The 18,291-nt window shown below is 44.4% G+C and overlaps 2 protein-coding genes across 3 annotated transcripts in view; both read right to left on the reverse strand.

Moving 5' to 3' along the window:
* The window catches only part of Ckmt2 (creatine kinase, mitochondrial 2), a 23,343-nt gene extending 18,040 nt beyond the window's left edge, over positions 1 to 5,303 (reverse strand). Inside the window, exon 1 of the mRNA XM_021208592.2 lies at positions 5,227 to 5,303. The gene's annotated coding sequence lies outside the window, so the exon portion shown is untranslated. The remainder of the gene's footprint in view (positions 1 to 5,226) is intronic.
* Positions 5,304 to 8,375: 3,072 nt separating this feature from the next.
* The window catches only part of Rasgrf2 (Ras protein specific guanine nucleotide releasing factor 2), a 224,423-nt gene continuing 214,507 nt past the window's right edge, over positions 8,376 to 18,291 (reverse strand). For both annotated transcript variants that reach the window (XM_021208621.2, XM_029544116.1), the window contains exons 24-27: positions 17,438 to 17,517; positions 14,831 to 14,948; positions 13,515 to 13,583; positions 8,376 to 12,419 (exon numbers count right to left, since the gene is read on the reverse strand). In XM_021208621.2, coding sequence (XP_021064280.1) covers positions 12,327 to 12,419; positions 13,515 to 13,583; positions 14,831 to 14,948; positions 17,438 to 17,517 — 360 coding nt within the window. In that variant the 3' untranslated portion in view covers positions 8,376 to 12,326. The remainder of the gene's footprint in view (positions 12,420 to 13,514; positions 13,584 to 14,830; positions 14,949 to 17,437; positions 17,518 to 18,291) is intronic.

An 18,291-nucleotide genomic window follows, 5' to 3' on the forward strand; every position in this document is an offset into this window, starting at 1 on the left:
TTTTCTTCTTCTTCTTCTTCTTCTTCTTCTTCTTCTTCTTCTTCTTCTTCTTCTTCTTCTTCTTCTTCTTCTTCTTCTTCTTCTTCTTCTTCTTCCTTGAGAATTTTTCATTTTTAAATCTGTTACCTTGAAAGACCAGGCCCCACTTTCAAACTAATTTGCATCTCTTTCACCACAGATTCTGAAATCCTACCCATGACAACAAACAGGTCAGGCTTGGTTTTTGGTGTCTTCATGCTCAGGTTCCATGTCTAGGAGCTGCTCACCATCTAGAATGGCCAGTCTGGATTCTTAATTACCAGCCACACTGGTTGTCAACTTCCTAGGTACCACTGCAGCCATCCTTAGCAATTTCTGTGATGATTCTACAGAGGCTACCCCACAGAAAATGAGCCTTCCAGGATAGCCTTCCATACATGTTTGTTTTTCTTTTTCCCTCCTTCTCCTCCTCCTCCTCCTCCTCCTCCTCCTCCTCCTCCTCCTCCATTTTCATCATCTTCATCACATCACAGTGTATTTGGATGAAGATGACCCGCTCAGCTTCCCAGGACTAGAACTGCTGGATGCCTAACTTGTTTCTGTCCTCACTGGTCCCACAGGAATACTGAGTGGTTTTTCTCAAGCAGGGTTTTCACAGCAGAGTAACAACGGAGGATAAAAATGTGACCAAGGGCCCACCAGCTCCTCATCATGGTTCTGGGAAGCCCCGAGGGGAAATGGAGCCAGAGGGTGTCCCCTGATGCTCTCTCTGAAGGAAAACTATTGACCACAGACTGAAATAGTGTCAGCAGACTGTGGGGTTCAAGGTCAAGCAGAGCAAATAACAATGACATATCTCACTGATGGTCAAACAGTTTGTGGAGACAAAGGGAGAAGGAAGGAGGCCAGTGAGGACAGGGAACATGACTTTTAAAAAAATGTACTCATTTGGAGATTTTAACAGTCTATGATATGGCAGTTTCTACAGAGTTGTTAAATTGGAGAAGCACATGCTCATCTCTCCCATACTATATGCTAAGCACACGACCCTAAGGTTTAATGGGTTCCATCCCATTTCATAATCTCTACAACCCCATCAGATACCTATGTCACCTGTCTTACAGGTCAGGGAATGGAAGGGAAGATGGACAGGGAGCCTTCTGCAGGCCAGGGCATACATAGCTGACCCAGTTTGCCCCTGTAGAAAGGCAGCTGAGTAGAATATAAGGCAGATGGCAGGGTATGGTCTTCCTCTGGTACTGAAAGGATCCTTCGGAGTCTAGATGAGGTGCATGTAGAAGGCCAGAGTCAGGAATCAGTGCAGCCCTTACATGGACCAACCCCCACCTGCCACTGACTGAGGGACCTTGGTGCATGATTGGTTGGATTTAGAATCACCTAGATAGCTCTGTGAAGTGCTGTGGCCAACCTGGAAGAGGAAACAAGAAACAACCAGCAACATAAAAGCATCCAGGCCAATTGTCCAGCATTATGCTTGGGAGAAGAAATGAAGCCCCCCAGGATGAGGACAGAGGTAGAAGGATCAGGACAACTCTGTAGTGGCAAAGGAGTCAGGTACAAGCAGCCCGTAGGCAGAAGGGTCATAGTTAGTATGCTGTGTGTTTAGAATACGGGAGATGCTGCAGCTGTTGCCTCCACTTTCCTAGACACATGGTCTATGACTCATTCCTAGATAACAAAGAAAAAGAGAATCTCACAGAAATGAGTACACATAATTATGGTTTTGTAACACACACACATACACACACATACACGCATATATATTTGCTTTGTGTGAGCATCAAGAACACGATTGAAGATTATTCGTGAAGCACTAAAGGGTTAGTCCGCAGATAGATATTTGGAGGAGTCAAGTCGTTTGTTTCCCTCCTAGTGGAACCTGGAAAGCGTCCCTTAAGCACAAGTACAGCCATGGTATAGAGGGAGAATGATAGGCATAAAATCATTTGGGTGAAAATATCCAGGCATCTATTTGGGCATCTGCAAGGGCTATCCTGCCTGATGTGTGTCTTGACTCTGCTGTCCAAGCTAAGCCACTGATGTTGCCCAGGGAGGCTGGGCTGCTTCTTTTCTGTGATGGGAGTGGCAAAGAGGAAGGAGCAGACGACGGCAGCAGGCACTAAATAAAGGGGGACCTTTCCCTAACATCTTAGGGTTGATCTTCCCCGCTTCCTCCCCAGGACTACCACCTCAGCGATCCCAAATCTTTATCTAGCCGGCCTCGGATGCCTCCTTTGAAAGCCTATTTATTTCAGATTTTTCAAAAATCATCTTAAGTGTTTCATTTAATTGCCAAGCTTCCTCTTTTCTTTTTAAATTGAACCACTGGAGCCCAGTGGTGCAAGGGGTTTGACAAGCATCATTAGACTTTGCAAGAATCCTGCCATGCAAGCTTTATTTGGCCGAATGGAAGTCAAGTGGCCTTTTCTAGCTCCAAGTGCCACAGCCTGACGCCAGATTTGTCACCAGTTCTGACCCAGGTTCAGGTGGCCCCAACATCTCACCTACAGTCTAGCCTTGGCCAGCAGACAGAAGAGCGTTGCCCTCGTAAGTTCAGGACTTAGGCATGCCCCATGTCACCCCAAGAGCCCAGAAACACTTTTACCACAATCATGCCAAGGCACAGGATTGTCACCTTGGAGCACGTGACTCTTCCCTGACTCCCAGAACATTTGAAGCGTGTTCTCTTCCCTTTAGGCTTCCGCAGAGGTGCCTAGGATTCCAGACATTTCTGTGCACACTCCACTCTGACATTAGGCACTCGGTGTACCTGCCAAGCCTAGCTAGGGACACTACACTGGCCTTGCCCTTCTTAGAGGGTGCAAGGTCTTCCTTTCTCTCTCTTCCCATCTTCTCTCCCTCCATGTAGGGATAGGTATAGGGGGGTATTGTCTATAGTTCTTACTAGGAGAGGCTGGGTATCTGTTTCCTTAATGTGGAACAGCTTCATTACTCTTGGTTTGAAAAGCATGTTTTTTATAGCATCTGGATAAAATTGTGTAGAATTTTGGAACTCTAAGCCAGAAAAAATTTATATGGGGGCAATGTATAAGAACATAGCTTGACTAAGCCCAAGGCATTGGGCTCATGTTCACACCTACATTTCTTCTCTGCAGCAAAGAAGGAAAGCCACAGAGAACAGTTTAAGCAGAGTGCTAAGGAGCTGTGATGTTTTTATTTTTCTGTCCCAGTTGGTGGACTGGGTCCCAGATTCCTGATTTTTCTCTCTGGCTCTGTAACAACATGAGCTACCCCACTCCTGAGTGCCCCGGAGATGAGACGGTGTGTGCCTTTCTGCTGAATCAGAGTTATTTCTGCTCCATCCTTCTGCCTGAGCTTTGCCAGGCTAGAAGATAGATGAAAGGCAGAAGTGGTGGGGAACCACATGTCAGCTGCCAAAAGAGTCACCCCAAACAGAGGCTGTACTTGATGCTTTCCAGCACCAGAAGACTTCTGAGCAGATTCATGATGCTAGTCTTGTAGGCAAGCAGAAATGGTTATGGCTTCCTAGTTGTAAGATAGCAAACGGGTCCAATTACCTCATGTGACAGGATGCAGGATCAACCTTAATGGGCACCCCTGACCTTCTCTGTCTGACTCAGCAAGTAGGAAGTCATAAGCCAAAGACATAGGGTTCTTTCCCAAGACACAGGTCTTTCCCAACGCCATTTGGGATGGCATGGGATCCTTTCAGAATTATCTTTCAAGAGAAAACATTTCCAAGAGAATGGTGACCTAAAGGCCACCCTGTCCTCTGAACAGCTGTGACAGAGTGGGATTTCACCCTCTCTGACGATGCAGGGGTTCATGACCTCCAACAGTCACCTTCAGGGTTGACTCTGTGTGGGGGACCTGGCTCAACAGACAAGGACTCCCAGAATGCCAGACACTGATTCCACATGTGATCTTAAGGAAGACTAGTGGATTTTCCTCTGCTCTATGACAGAGATGAGAACTCAGGGCCTCCGGGGTTGGACTGAGTCAGCCCCAGACTCATCCCCATTCTACCTCTGACCCCACCATGCCTCCTCATTCCAAACCCTAACTCCTGCTTCCTGGCTTTGCCTCTGCTACTGTTTTTTTAGAGAGACTGCCCCGGTCCCCTGTCCATGCTCTGACACTGTGACTTTACCAGGAAGCTGTGCATAGCTTAGCCCACAGACATGACTGGCTCCATGCACGGAGGCTTTGAAAAAAGGTGCCTCCCCGTGTGAGTGGCAGGCAAGGCCCCAGCAGCCAACAATGGCTGGTCTTCCTGCCACCTCTGATGTCATGTTCTCCATGAAAGGACAGACTAGAAGGGCACAGATGGGACAGGAAGTGAGAGATGTCCACTGGGAGAGCAACCTCCTGGGAAGTCTACAGTCAGTCTAACAGCACGTTGTCCTGACTGCCCAGACAGCACTGTGCTGGCCATAGAACCTGGCCGTGCTTTTGGAAGGTTCAGAGGACAACAGTGAGGATAAAGGGTGCTTGGGTTTGTTGGGCTAGTGTCACTTTCATACATTCAAAGCAGAGCTTCCAAAGGCATGGACTTCACACACAAGGGCAGGCTGGCAATGACAGTCCTCCAAGAGCCAAGCAAGTAAGGAAGGAGTGGGCTGCCACTCAGCCATGTGAGCTTATTTTTCATTTTCCCCCTAAAGATGGAGCTTTACGCAGTTCATTTTCAATATATCAACTCTTTCAGGGGTGAATCTCTGGCAGTAGCATTAACCAGTTAAATGGAATCCAGCCCATTAGTAACCGATTTTGCTCTTTTGGAGAGCTTCAAAACAACGTAAATTTTCTAGATAATTCATGCCAAGTCATTAGGCATCTCTTTTGATGCAACTGAGGAAAAACACTACCAGACATGAGTGGATTGGTCTCTGCAAATTATCAGAGAGTAAAATGCAGCGTCTAAACTTATCCTAAGTTTAGGGTCAAAATCCCACATTTAGATTTTTTTTTCCACAGAATTTCTTGATTCACAAGGCACATGAAACAGAGGCACTGTGAGCTAACGTTCTGGGTTCTCTGGTTGAGCTGCCAGTGCTCATGCCCAGGGAAAAACGTGATTCCAGGCAAGGGCAACCCTCTTGCCACATCATGTTCCCATTTCTATCTGGCCCACAGTTTCTTATTGAGTGTCTTCTACATGGTTGTAGGTCCCATATGCTAAGGCTCATCATGGTTCTAGTACTGTCGTTTAGAAAAATCATGCATTTGGAGCATCCTACTGACCTTGAAGCTGGAGGAGTCTGTCGTATCCAGATCCTGCTGCGAGTACACAGCCAAGAAGTGTAACAGGAGCCTGTGGGGCTCAGCCTAGAAAAGGCTACTTTGCTGGGCGGGGCTGAAGAGTCCTTCTCGACCAATCCCACATGAGACCTCCACCCACACAGGCTCCCCCAGCTGTGTCCTTGAAGGCCAGCCTCTGACTCTTCTGCTATTGGGTCAGGTGTCCTTTCTAGAACCTGCCATTTCTATGAAACATTTGCCTCTCCCTGAACAGGCAGTCCTTCGACTTGGCTTGCCAGCCTGGTCTGCTCTGAGAGGGAGTTGCTCCCTGCAGCTCACCTGGTTGGGGGCAGTGCTAGCTTAGGGTACAAGGGTCAGCAAAGGAAACTCCCTGCTAGGAAAACATGTCTCTCAGAGGGGAAAGGCTAGCCCTGGAGAATAAAGGCTGGGAGGAAGTCTCAGGTGATCCAGCTGTTAGAGAGAGAACCAGAAGCAATCAGGAAGGCCTCGTTATAACTTGTTGTCTGGGACTTGGGTTCGGGGACAATCAATGATCATCACCACCACGTTCAAGATCAGGATATCTGAAGCAGAGACTAGACTCTCTTACTTTTCATTCACACCAGTTTACATGACCACCACACAGCCTAGCAGACCGTATCCCTGCTAAAAATAGCTTCCTAGGGCATGTGCTAAGTAAAGGCACCTATGAATAGCAACAAACCACCCGGGTTCTGGACAGCAGCCCTGCCATTTCAAAGGCACTTACCTCGGCTTCTCCTGGCCATCACGTAGGCAGCTTCCGCAGCCATATCAGCTCACCCCTGTCTCTCCCTTCTTAGGGTACAGCCAGACCCAGAGAGTTGTTGGATAGAGGGGTAGGGGACAAGAATTGTGGTCCCTAAGAAGGTCAGTGTCCTTCTTAGCTAAAGAGTCTTTAAACTTGACTCAAAGTGTCCTTCAACTTGACCCACAGCAGAGGTAATTTGTTCAGTCTTTGCATTCGATGCAGATTGGGGGAGGACAGGAGTGGGGGTCCTGGGAGGTGGGAAGAGCTTTGATTTGAGGAGATATGTGTGTGCTAAAGATATAACCAGTATGTGTTTGTTACAGCCTAGTTAACTCGTGCACTGCTGTCTGCTAAGACATGGCTTGCACTGATCAGAAAGTTTTTTTTTTTTTCTACAAATGTACTACCTTTCAACGTGTGATATACTCAGATATTTTCTAGACTTTTCTGTTGTTTCATTAGAGCAATCTGAATGGAGCCAACCACAATGACTTCATGACCCAACTGGCGTACTCTCTCATCTCAGATCACAGTTCCTGAGCCCCAGTGGCCTTCTCTGGAATTACAAGCACCAAGCTGTGGGGCTGTGGGACCTGAGGGACTGAACTCTGTAGCTGGGACAGGGCAGTGGGGAAGTAGAAGCTTAGTTCTTCTCAAATAGCTCTTGTGCACACACGTATTTGTTTCAAAGTCAGTTTCAGTGACCTGGTACAGCCTGGCTCCCAGATCCAGAACACCACAAGGCTTTGGGGAGAGTGGCATAGAGTTTTAAAGAATGGCAGTTACAAAAACCAAATTCCTCCCTTCATTTCCCCTTAATTTTCTGATAACCAGCATCAAGGGATCCCTCTATACCCCTACCTCCACAGCTTACATTTTACAGATTACATGTATATTTTAGTGAGTTGGGTCAGAAGTTGGGGGACTTGGTGAGAAACTAAGTTTCTGTTCCAGTCTAAGCTTGTGACGAAGAAGCTGTAACAGGGACAGGAAACCTCTCCAAGTGACAGACAGAGGTCATTGCATGCTTCTAAATACTCACCTCACACAGTTCCTGTTGAATTCTTTCTATCCCGTTCTCATCAAAGCCAGCTCCTTCGCAATCCTGTCAGTGTGGGTGTGTGGCTAAAGGACACAAGAGTGCATACTGCTACTGTGTCACTTGATTCAGGGAATTCTACTCTGGCTTTCTTTCCTGATTCTCTCTGGTATGTGGGTAGAGCAGGTCCCAGATAGGGCCACGCAGACAAGAACATTGGCTTGTGAGGTGGCCGAGTAGGAAGAGGTGAGAAACCTGTGTGTCCTTGTGTCCCTTCAGTCTTTGTGGTCCACGTCACAACTGAAAGAGAGAGCTAAGGGACCTCCTTCTTTAGTGTGTCCCTGTGCTCAACTGCTGTACCCCGACTCCGCTCTAGATGTCAGAAGAACTTCTTCTATGTATTTTCATATGTATTAGCCAATGTGAGTACTGTAGTCATTCTAGAAACAGACACGAGTCTTAATTTGGGGGGGCAGGTGGGAAGGGGTGAAAGCCTGCTAGCTCAGAGAGGCAGAGAAAGCACCCAGCTGACCTCCCTCCTCAGCTGACATCCCAGAACGAATGCCCTCTCTTACCATCTCACAAAACCTCCTTCAAACTGAATGCCCCTCCCTTCTACTTCTTATCTGTCCTCCCAACTCCCTCTTACTCTCTCTGTTTTTTTTTTTTTTAAATCAATAATCCAATGTTCACTTCCTGTCAACTGGTTGCTTGCTTCATGTCCTATGGCTGACTTTATTGGATCCTGTTTACAATATTCAAGTAGAAAGCTCTTGGATTAAAGGTGTGTGCTAAGGCTGAGCCATGCCACAACTAAAAGCAGGCTTTTTTTCCTAGTAAATAACACAATCTTGGGGTTCACAGTATGATCGAATATCCTGCAACAGGAAACAGTATGACGATATTTTCATGAACAAAATTTTAAAGAAGATGCAACCTGAGATGACTCAGGAAGTTCCTGAATGTCAGAGTTGGTGGTAACTGGACATCTCTGAAGCCTGTTTGGAAGCTTGAGGTTATCCTTACAGCAGGGTGAGTTCTCTGTGTCTTGAAGCAGCAGTCAGACATTGGTTGGGGATGCGACTTGAACAGATTTAAGAACCAGAAACTGACTGGGAGAAGCTGATCCTTTATGTCTTTTTGGAGGACTCTGCCCTCCAATTCTCTGCATAGTAATTTAGTCTGAAAAATAAGTTCTTCTAGGTGTTCTTTGTACTTTAACTGTAGAAGTAAAAGAATGTATACATATGGGAGCTGATTGACGTGAAGGGCATTGTCAACAGTGGGAAAGGATATAAATGAAGAAATCACGAGGCTTTTGAGTACTGAAGAAAGGCGAAGTTTAATTTGCATGTTGGCATAACCTACGCCCCACTTGGCAAGTGCTCGGCCGCAACACAAATCCCTCCTTAGAGTTACAAATGACAGCAGATGTGCAAAGAAGCCAGACACAAACAATGTGTTTCGCTGACTATCACATGTGTTCGCACACACAAGCACACACATACATACAAATAATAAGTACATTTAATTCCTCTGCAAAAGAGAGCTGAGAATGGCAGTTACCTCACAACTGTACAGCACTTTAAAGTTTACATTCTGACCCCTTCGGTCTTCAGGACAGCCCAGTGAGGTAGACAGCACGGGAATTATGATTAATCCCATTTTGCAGATGAGAAAAGTGAGACTCGGTGGTGTAAACACTGGCCTATGCTTTTCAGTGGACAGTGCAAAGCCAGGCTGAGACTCATGTCTGGCCCAGTGCTGCTTCACCACCAACTTTCTGGTTTAAAATGAAATGTGTAGAGACAGCGGTTCAACACTGTGAAGTAGGGTGAGTGTTTGGAATGTCAGTAGAAATGGAAACCATGCTAGGTCACTCACCTACGTGTCTGCACCTACAACAAAAGGTCCCTCTCTATTTCTGTTCTGTCCTGCTTTAAGATACCAGTGGCCTCTGAAAGGACACCCATTACCTTCCACCGACTAGAGTCTTATTTCCAGCAATCATGTAGTGGTGTGTGTAAAAAAGTCACTAGACTTACAATCTTATTTCTCACAGAAATGAAAAAGAATTCCGTTCACGAATCGCCTCCTTCTGTGGACATTAACCTGGCTAAAAACATATAGTATATTATTTCTTTTGCTGTTTCAACCATGGTAAGAATGATAAACCTTGCGGTTTAAATGTCAAAGAAACATATTTAAAACAAGAGACATTTTTTGTAGGGGGATGACATTAAAGTTGAAAAGAAAAGCTAAATAAAATCTTTTTTTTTTAAATGCAAAAGCTGACAGATTTAGGAATGATGGCTGAATTGCAATACTCTTTAGGTAAGATTCGATGTCTGCTGCCCCACGGTTTCGCCTCACCTAACATGAAAGACAGGGGAAGGTCCGTTGTCACATTAAGTAGCTCACAGTGGAGGTTTCTCTTCCAGATGATCCAGCATCCATGAGTTTCATGTTTATATGTAGTACTTTGAGATGCACAAACATACAGCAAAGGAGACTTTGTGTTAGGGACATTCTAATATTTCCACAGCAGCTTAAAATCCCCTCTTTAAATCCCTCTGTTAAATTGCTAAAGAAAACGGACAGCATTGTGCTTCAAGCCTGAGACTGCCACATGTGATGGAGGGTGTCAGGGAGAGATTTGTTTCCTTAGCAAGAGCGGAGATATCTTAGGAACCCCAAGGTCCTCATAGCCATGCCACCGACTAGCAAGGTGATGTATTCATTTGAAAGCATGAAAACAGGTTGATTTCCTGTTAATTTTGCAGTACACGTGTTCGCGACTTCATCTGTAGAGGCTGGTCTCCCCAGTGCTCCTAGAGAAGCACCTCCTAAAGGAGGATGTTGGCAGACACAGACGAGAGCGCATGCATTGTATCCCACACAAACACAGAAAACTTCAAAGGACAGGGACTTTCAACAATCACAAGAAAAAAAAACACAAGTTGCTCTGGTGAACTTTAAATGTGACCAAGTTGAGGTGTTTTGCTTCTAATTGTGCATCCCTGCCTGGGATAACACACATATGATCTGGGTCTCTTTAGCTCTAACAAGCTGTAAGAAATTCAGAGTAAAGCAATGGCAGTACCCACAGATGACCACTGGGGGTGCCTCCAACATTCTGGGAACAGGCTCCATAGAAAAGCTGCATTTCAACAGGCGAAGGGCATTGGAAATTACGTTTATCTGTTTGTTTGTTTGTTTGTTTTTCCCTAAGAATGGCTGCATTGGCCTCTGGAATAATACAACATTGGAGAAATAGTATACCAAACTCCCAAGCAAAGTGCACACAGAGCCATCCTCTGAAGGATAGGGACAGGGTAGAGTGGAGGCAGGGTGGGGTTGGAGTCAGTGTGGGTACTCCTCTCCTAGTGGTATTTTTCGTGAAGTTGGTATGCTGTAGTCCTCGCAAGAATGCTAACCTCTACCCTTTTTTTTCTGTAAGTTCTTGTTTGGCCTCTGAACACCCAGAAACAAGTCACAAGGTATGCACAGCTAAGATCCAGCATCTTATGTTTTCATCATGCATCACGATGCAACAATCTCTTATTTGAAACCAAAGAGAACAAACAAGCAACTCAGGAAATAAATAAACAAGACGGAGAAAGCATCCGTAAGTGTCCCTGTGGGACTCAGTGCTACACTGTTGGCTAATATGAACCAGCGAGAAGACTTCTGGAGTGGAATTCATATAATATAAATATTTTCTTTACTCAGTTTATATTTCTCTAGGCAGTTATGTACAAGGATGGCCACTACTGTGCAGGAAATGTACCTTCGCTAGTTCTATGGTACATCACCAATGCCGGCTCTGAAGCCAGCAAGTGGAAAGCACTAGCTAGCTATTAGCTCTACCACATAAGTAAAATGCAGGGGGAGAGGGGAAACAGCCAGGCAGGTCTTCACAGTCAGCATCCATAGGTATCATGCCTGTAAGAGAAGCTCTGCTAGGCTCAGGTAATAATAACCCTCGCGGCCACTGCTGCCTTCTTTAAAAGCAATGTCTCCTTGAGGCCAGGAGAGGGAGGTGATCAAGGAGAGCCTCATCCCTTTAACAACAGACCATTGTGAGGAGACGGAGCCCACTTTTCCAGGCTTGGGGTGCAAGACACTACCCCGGCCCCCCGCCCCAGATTTGGTTTTCTGCTGTAAGAACGGGGGTGTGCTCAGAGCCATGACCCCTGCACTTACAGTGTTCTTACGCAGAATGACCTCAAAACCATTTTAAACAAAGATGGCTGAGACAGGAGAAAAGACTGTTTACCAACAGCACAGGCAAGTATGGGCACACCAAAGAAAACCCCCACAGAATGCTCGCTTGAAAGTACAGACAATGCTCAATGCTCATAATGAGCCCAAACAGGTTTGCACATCAGAAAACGTTTCTGGAGTACTTTGGGGGGAAGAAAACAAGCGAAACCAGCAAAGATGATTCTTAGGTCAACATTTCCCCTTGGTTAAAGTCATTTCTCTTCACAGCACATTCCAGAGTTTTGTCAGGAGACTGACACGGGCATGCACCTTACTGAAACTGCCACACTTGGCTTCTTGGGGCCACCAATGTCTCAGTGAAGCCCCCACTCAAGTCTGTGGGACACTGGATACTTGTAATTCAGGAAATGCTACCCACAGATACACTTGGTTTTTAATCTTTCATGGCCTGCCCCATTGCCCAAAGGCTAAAAACGGCTGTTTTTAGAGCACACCACTCCTCCCAGGCATGGATAACACACTGAGAACCACGCACATGCTGCGTGCTGAAACTGCTTCTGTGTTGGGCCTAGAAAGGAAGCTTCAGGCTGGCCATGATGCTTGGCATAAAGGAACTGTAACAGAAGCGATTAAGTCCTGGAGGACTGGTAGAGGTGAGCCCAGGCTAGCAGAGTGACAAAGAAACATTGCAGGTCTTCTCTGTGGGACCTTGTCCCTGAGTTCTAACAGAACATGGGACAGGGGAGATTTACCTTCATTCCACTTCATTACAATTGTTACCAGCATCTCTATATTACATCTCATATGCAAATTGTGCCATCAGCTTCCCTAAGCTTCAAAGTTTACACCTTCCCACCCAAGCCTGGGGTATCCGTCTTTGGTCCATGGAGCTGGGTTTCACTGTTGCTGGAGACAGATTTACAGTCCAGTTCCATCTTTGGTGGTGAAAGGAGGCAGGTGTTGTCCCTCTGGGTCCCCCCACCCCCCGTGCCATGTGTGACCCGCTTTCCATGGAATTCCAATGGCCTCAGGGACAGGGCCAAATCTTCAAGCAGGGAGTCGTGGTTCAATTTTGAGTGACAGCTCATAGAGTGTATCTTCGTCTATGACAAGGGCTTTGTCAAGCAGGTATTGTATGACCTGAAAAAAAAAAAAAAGGAAAAGAGAGAGAGACAGAGATCTTAGCTGATGTTCCTCCCAGAAGATCAACTATACATTTTTTGAATTCATCTGACACAACTCAACATTTTCCCTGAGACATTTCTGCAAAACAAAAATTAATGAACATATTATTATAAAAGTAGTCCTTTCCTAACCTTTGATCCCAGTCAGTGTCCTTAAGAGCACGTGTGATCTCAGATATGTCACTGTGTGTTTATATGCATTACAAATAATTAATACTTATAGTATTAATTTTAAACTTGCAGTGATAAACATTGGGTTTGGCTTTCTTTGTAACACAGGCGCATGGGGCTCTTGTGGCTTACAGCTTTGAGAGTGCAGCTCAGCAGCAGCTGTCTTGATGGCACGCTGATACATACAAAGTTGCAGTTTACAACAACACAGTCAGGGTGAAACCCTGTCGGTTTGCTTCCTGCTGTTCATGTGTGCATGGGACAGATACCAGAAATAAGGAAACGAAACAGCACTGGAAATGAAGATGTAAGGATGTGAGGGATTGCTATGAAAACATTTCTTCTTGTTGAAGTATAATGTTCATGTCCCATATGAGTATAGTTCTGACACATACATAAATTCACTGTTTTAGCCTGATTTCTGTTGCTATGGAAACACCATGACCAAAAGCAACTTTGAGAAGAGAGGGTTTATTTTACCTTATACTGTATAGTCCATCATAGAGAGGAGCCAAGGAGACAGTTTCAAGGAAGGAACTGAAGCAAGCTACTATTTTATTATTTTATTTTATTTTATTTTATTTTATTTTATTTTATAAAGCTTTGTCTATTTGTAAAATGAATTTTATGATCTAGAGAGGTTGAAATGGGATGAAGTACCAGCGATATAAGGAAGAGGGTCAGATCCCAAGAAACATACATAGGCTCGACCAATTAAAGTGAATGAGTTGACCCTTTTTCTCCGTTCAACTTGCTGATCATTGCTACTTTAGGTTCTTACCCCAAGGCAGCTTTTGATATTACTGCTCTTCCGTGTGGTTTTATAGTCCACTAACTTCTACGTCTGTCTTTATAAGTTCTCATTCACACACAGTGTTACCTTTGGCTGTTGGTCTATGCGGTAAGCGGTCTGCTGGAACTGGCGTATCTCTCGAATAATGTGTGATATCTAATGGCAAAACAATAGAAAAGCAATTTAGAAGTATTCCTCTGCCTCACAGTATCTTCTCCCAGGATTATCCCCGAGTCCTGTCCTCTGTGGGGTAGGAGGAGCCTTGCCTGATCCTTCCCTTTACCTTCTAGTAGCCAAGGGAAAAACAATCAAGAAGATATTCTTTTTTTTATTATTATTATTGTTTTCTTTATTTACATTTCAAATGCTATACCGAAAGTTTCCTATACCCTCCCCCCACCTCTGCTCCCCTACCCACCCACTCCCACTACTTGGCCCAGGCCTTGCCTTGTGCTGGGTCATATAAAGTTTGCAAGACCAAGGGGCCTCTCTACCCAATGATGGCTGATTAGGCCATCTTCTGCTACATATGCAGCTAGAGACACAAACTCAGGGGGTACTGGTTAGTTCATATTGTTGTTCCACCTACAGGGTTGCAGCCCCCTTAAGGTCCTTGGGTACTTTCTCTAGCTCCTCCATTGGCGACCCTGTGTTCTATCCAATAGCTGACTGTGAGCATCCACTTCTGTGTTTGCCAGGCACTGGCATAGCCTCACAAGAGGCCGCAATATCAGGGTCCCTTCAGCAGAATCTTGTTGGCATGAGCATTAGTATCTAGGTTTGGTGGCTGATGATGGGATGGACTCCCGAATGGGGTAGTCTCTGGATAGTCCATCCTTTCATCTTAGCTCTAAATTTTGTCTCTGTACCTATATCCTTTCTTGAGTATTTTGTTCCTTATTCTAAGGAGGAATGAAGTATCCACCTAGTGGTCATCCTTCTTGGTTTTCTTGTGTTTTGCATAATGTATCTTGGGTATTCTAAGTTTCTGTGCTAATATCCGCTTATCAGTGAGTGCATATCTAGTGACTTCAAGAAGATATTCTTGAGCTCAGGTTAGCTGATGCTGGGTGGCCTCAAGCTGGGGGCAGGGAGAAGCTCTCGGTATTGCTTCTCATGGATTTGTAGCCTCTAGTTTGGTGTTCAGAACATGGGTGTCTAGCAAGGAGACTCATGCGTCTGTATACTGGTCAGTGTTACAGAACCATCTCTGGACCTTTATTCCCAACAGGTAAGACCCAGACAGCAAGCAGAAGTGGCTAGCAGAAAAAAAATCTCTTCAACTGGCTAACAAAAGTAGTCTCCACCCTCTACTCTACCTTAAGACGTAGCTACTACCTTACTTCTTTTCACTAAGGTATGAAGTCCAATCACAAAAGGCCAGTCACAAAATGGCCACCTACCATTCGCATTTTGGAGAAATTGACAAGGCCCTCTTCGGTAAAGTTCGGTGTCCCTTCTTCAATGAATGCCAGATCTGTCAAGTACATCCCAAGGTAAGGGACAGCTGGGGGGTTACAGCTGCAAGGCAAGGAAGAGTGGCTCTTATTCCCCCACACATACAGTTAGAACTGTTCACCACAGTGAAACTGATTTTCTGCTTAGCTAGTACAGAAATGGTTTAGAAGATGCGGACTTAACATCCATCATAGCTACGCACTGAAGCGATGAAGGGAGACACTTGTTTGGGCAAAGTGCGTCTACTGAGTTTTCCCAGTGAGGCCCAAGGCTAAGGATATGGCTTCTGTTGCAGAGGGAACAGAGTTTGAATCCCACCAGACCAAGTTGCTCAGGGATAATGAGCAGGGCACTCCCTGGTCTGTACTTTTCTTACCAGTCATAGAGACAGAAAAGGTACTCTCTGAGGCTTGTTGTGAAGCTTAAGAAAGACATGTGGATACCTAATGCGCTTTGTTTTTAGCATTTAGACATGTCAGGAGCCATAATGGGACAAGCTAATAACTAGCAGGTGATCATCCTGAAGTGGCCTGCCTTGGATTATTATATAATCTGTGACAGGTGAGCCCTCATTAAGCAAGGCTGTGAGGGACTAATTTTAGGAAAGATTCCTGCTACTAATATGTTCTTCCTGTTGGTATTAAACATATATAACAATCACTAAGTAGGAGCACACCCCCTTTGAAGCAGATCTCTCCATGAAGATGCACTACCTTGTAGTGATGCTATATAGACAAATAGATGACTTAAGTCTTAATGATAATCCTATAAGAATTCCTAAAATTATATCTGTGATTATTAAGCACTTTTATAGTGTGGCTGCTATTAGGTCCTTTTCTGATAATCAAAGCTGCAATGAGAGCTCTGCCAGTCTCCCAAGTGTCACCAGTTAATTGCTCTTAGATGGTAACCAGACTTTCTCCTACTCAGAGCACATTCCAAGAGGTTGTAAAACAATTAACCAAAGGTCATTACAAGGCAACTAACGATTTATTGTAGGTGCTAGGACAGAAGATAAAATACCGACTGAGTTTATCTATACAAAACTTCACTAATAAGTTAGTTATAGTTTTAAACCTTCAGTGAACCTGTGGAGCTCAGACAGGTGATGGATGTTTAGCCAGACAATTACTCCTAATGGATATGCATGTAAACATTAGCTGTTGTAAACTTCTATTTCAATTTATGATTTGATTTTTTTTGTGTGTGTGAACTTGTGAGGAACTTTGTAACATGTGATCATGTATTCTGAAAGATGTATAAATACTGAGGACAAAGAAATCATGGAGGACTAAGATCAATAGAGCTAAGATCACTAGAGGAGACTTTTTTTGCTTTTCCTCCCTTAGACTAGAATCATCTCCCTTTCCCCACTTCGAGCATTTTTTTTCCCTTTACCCACTTAGGATCTTTTTGCTTTTCCCCTTAGATAGCTTTCATAGGAAACTTTTTACAACTTGGTAATAAACTCTATAATCACTTCTCTAAGTGTCTTCCCTTCCTGAGACTTTGGACTAGCAGGCTGAAAGTTAGAGCCCAGCAGTTCCTGCTGAGATAGAACAAAGGCTGCATTGCTTAATCCTCCACTGTTAGGCTACAGGTGGTAAACCAGCAGTCTTTTACCCTCAGAAAGAGCAAGAAAGTTTTTAGGACCTCTTAGAAGTTATCATCAGCATTTCAGTATCATTAGAGAGCTAGAAAACTCAGAGACCCTCAGACTTTAAAGCCATCACCAGACTCCTACTCTGTGACTCCACCGCTACCCTGGCCTGGGCTGGGTGGCTCCTAGCATAGACATTTAGCAAGTGCTTGCTAGACTGTCATTGATGTTTCTGATCTAATAGCAATGGATCTACGATTGTTGCTCATCTTCAGTAGTGGGGCACAAGACTAAATGCTCCCCCAGAGGAAGCCAAGCTCATGTGTTAAACTACAATAACACCACTTGCAAGCCAATAGAGACCTTACTATCTCCCTACGTGTGTGTGTGTGTGTGTGTGTGTGCATGTGTGTGTGCATGAGTGTGTGTGTTTGTGCATATAGAGAATGGTCTACATATAAAAAAACAAAAATAAATGATAGTAATCAACTGCTGTTGGAATATTTAAATAAAAGACATCCCAGTAGATTATTATGTTTAGATTAAGAAATACTAAATTAACAAATTTATATTAAGAGAGATTTGACTTATGGTCATATTTTCTTATCTGGAATATACTTTATAGATTTCTAATATACTTACTCTATTCACAGAATCATAAGATGGTCTCTATATTCCCAGGATCCATACACACCACGATATCCTTACATACTATGGTATACCCGTAATATGCTCACTAGACATACAGTATCCATACACGCCATATTACTTCCGTAAGATGTTCTCTATATGCACAGAATTCCAAGTGAAAAGCAAAAATCTCCAAACACTAAAATGATGGGAACTGCTTCCTATTTCTTATTCCCAGCAACGAAGGCCAGTATTTGAATGCCATATGAATTACGTGATCATATTCTTGGATTGTGAATCAGAATGATTAAGATAGACATACTTTTTGAGAGTCTCTCTGAGGTTTTTAAATCTTCCTTCAGATGAAATAGTCTTCTGAAGTTTGTCCATTAGAGCTTTTGTCTAGAAAGGAAAGAAAAAAACTCAGTTTGTCAAGAAAACACTGTAATTGGGTGAGAGCGAGCTGTTGCAGGGCACCCCGTCAGTCCCCTTCTTCTGTGGCAGGTGCTGATGCCATCTAATGCTTAAAAGAAGATGGAAAGGAACACACAGAAGTGCCTATATCTATGCCTATGGCACAGAATGAGGAAAACTTTAAAGAAGGAAAATACTGTAATGCAGAGAAGACATACGAACTTAAGTACATAGAGAATGAATATCTTGAAGGGGGAGTTTTCCTAACAGGGATTTCAGGACCAATCTCATTCTTCTATTGAAGTGCTGAGCATCCGACTCAGGATCTTGTATATGCTGGACAAATACTCTACCTCTGAGCTATATGCCTAGGCCATAGTGAATTTTTTCAGTATGAATCTCCAAACCATGAACAAATCTTATTTGCCTGCTTTGATGTACACTAAACAATATCTTCCACTCTAAATCTTTTCGTTAGTGATCATGCTCGTCAGTTTGCCAGGGAAGCTTATTTCTATACTTTATGAAGACCTAGTACAGCTGTCGGAGCTTCTTCTATAGACATGAGAGAATGGCAGGGTGGTGCTGGGGAATTGGATGAGGACTGGTGGGCCATACACACTGGCATCTTGGTGGGGCCTGATCCTCACGGCTAATTATGCGAAGCGCTGGGCATGCCTAGGTTAAAGTTTGTGTGATCTTGTCTTGGGGTAGATCAGCTTCTAGAACAATCCAAGACACAGCCATCCCCATCCAAATTTC

This window comes from Mus pahari, chromosome 11 (assembly GCF_900095145.1).
Source record: "Mus pahari chromosome 11, PAHARI_EIJ_v1.1, whole genome shotgun sequence".
NCBI classification, from domain to species: Eukaryota; Metazoa; Chordata; class Mammalia; order Rodentia; family Muridae; genus Mus; species Mus pahari.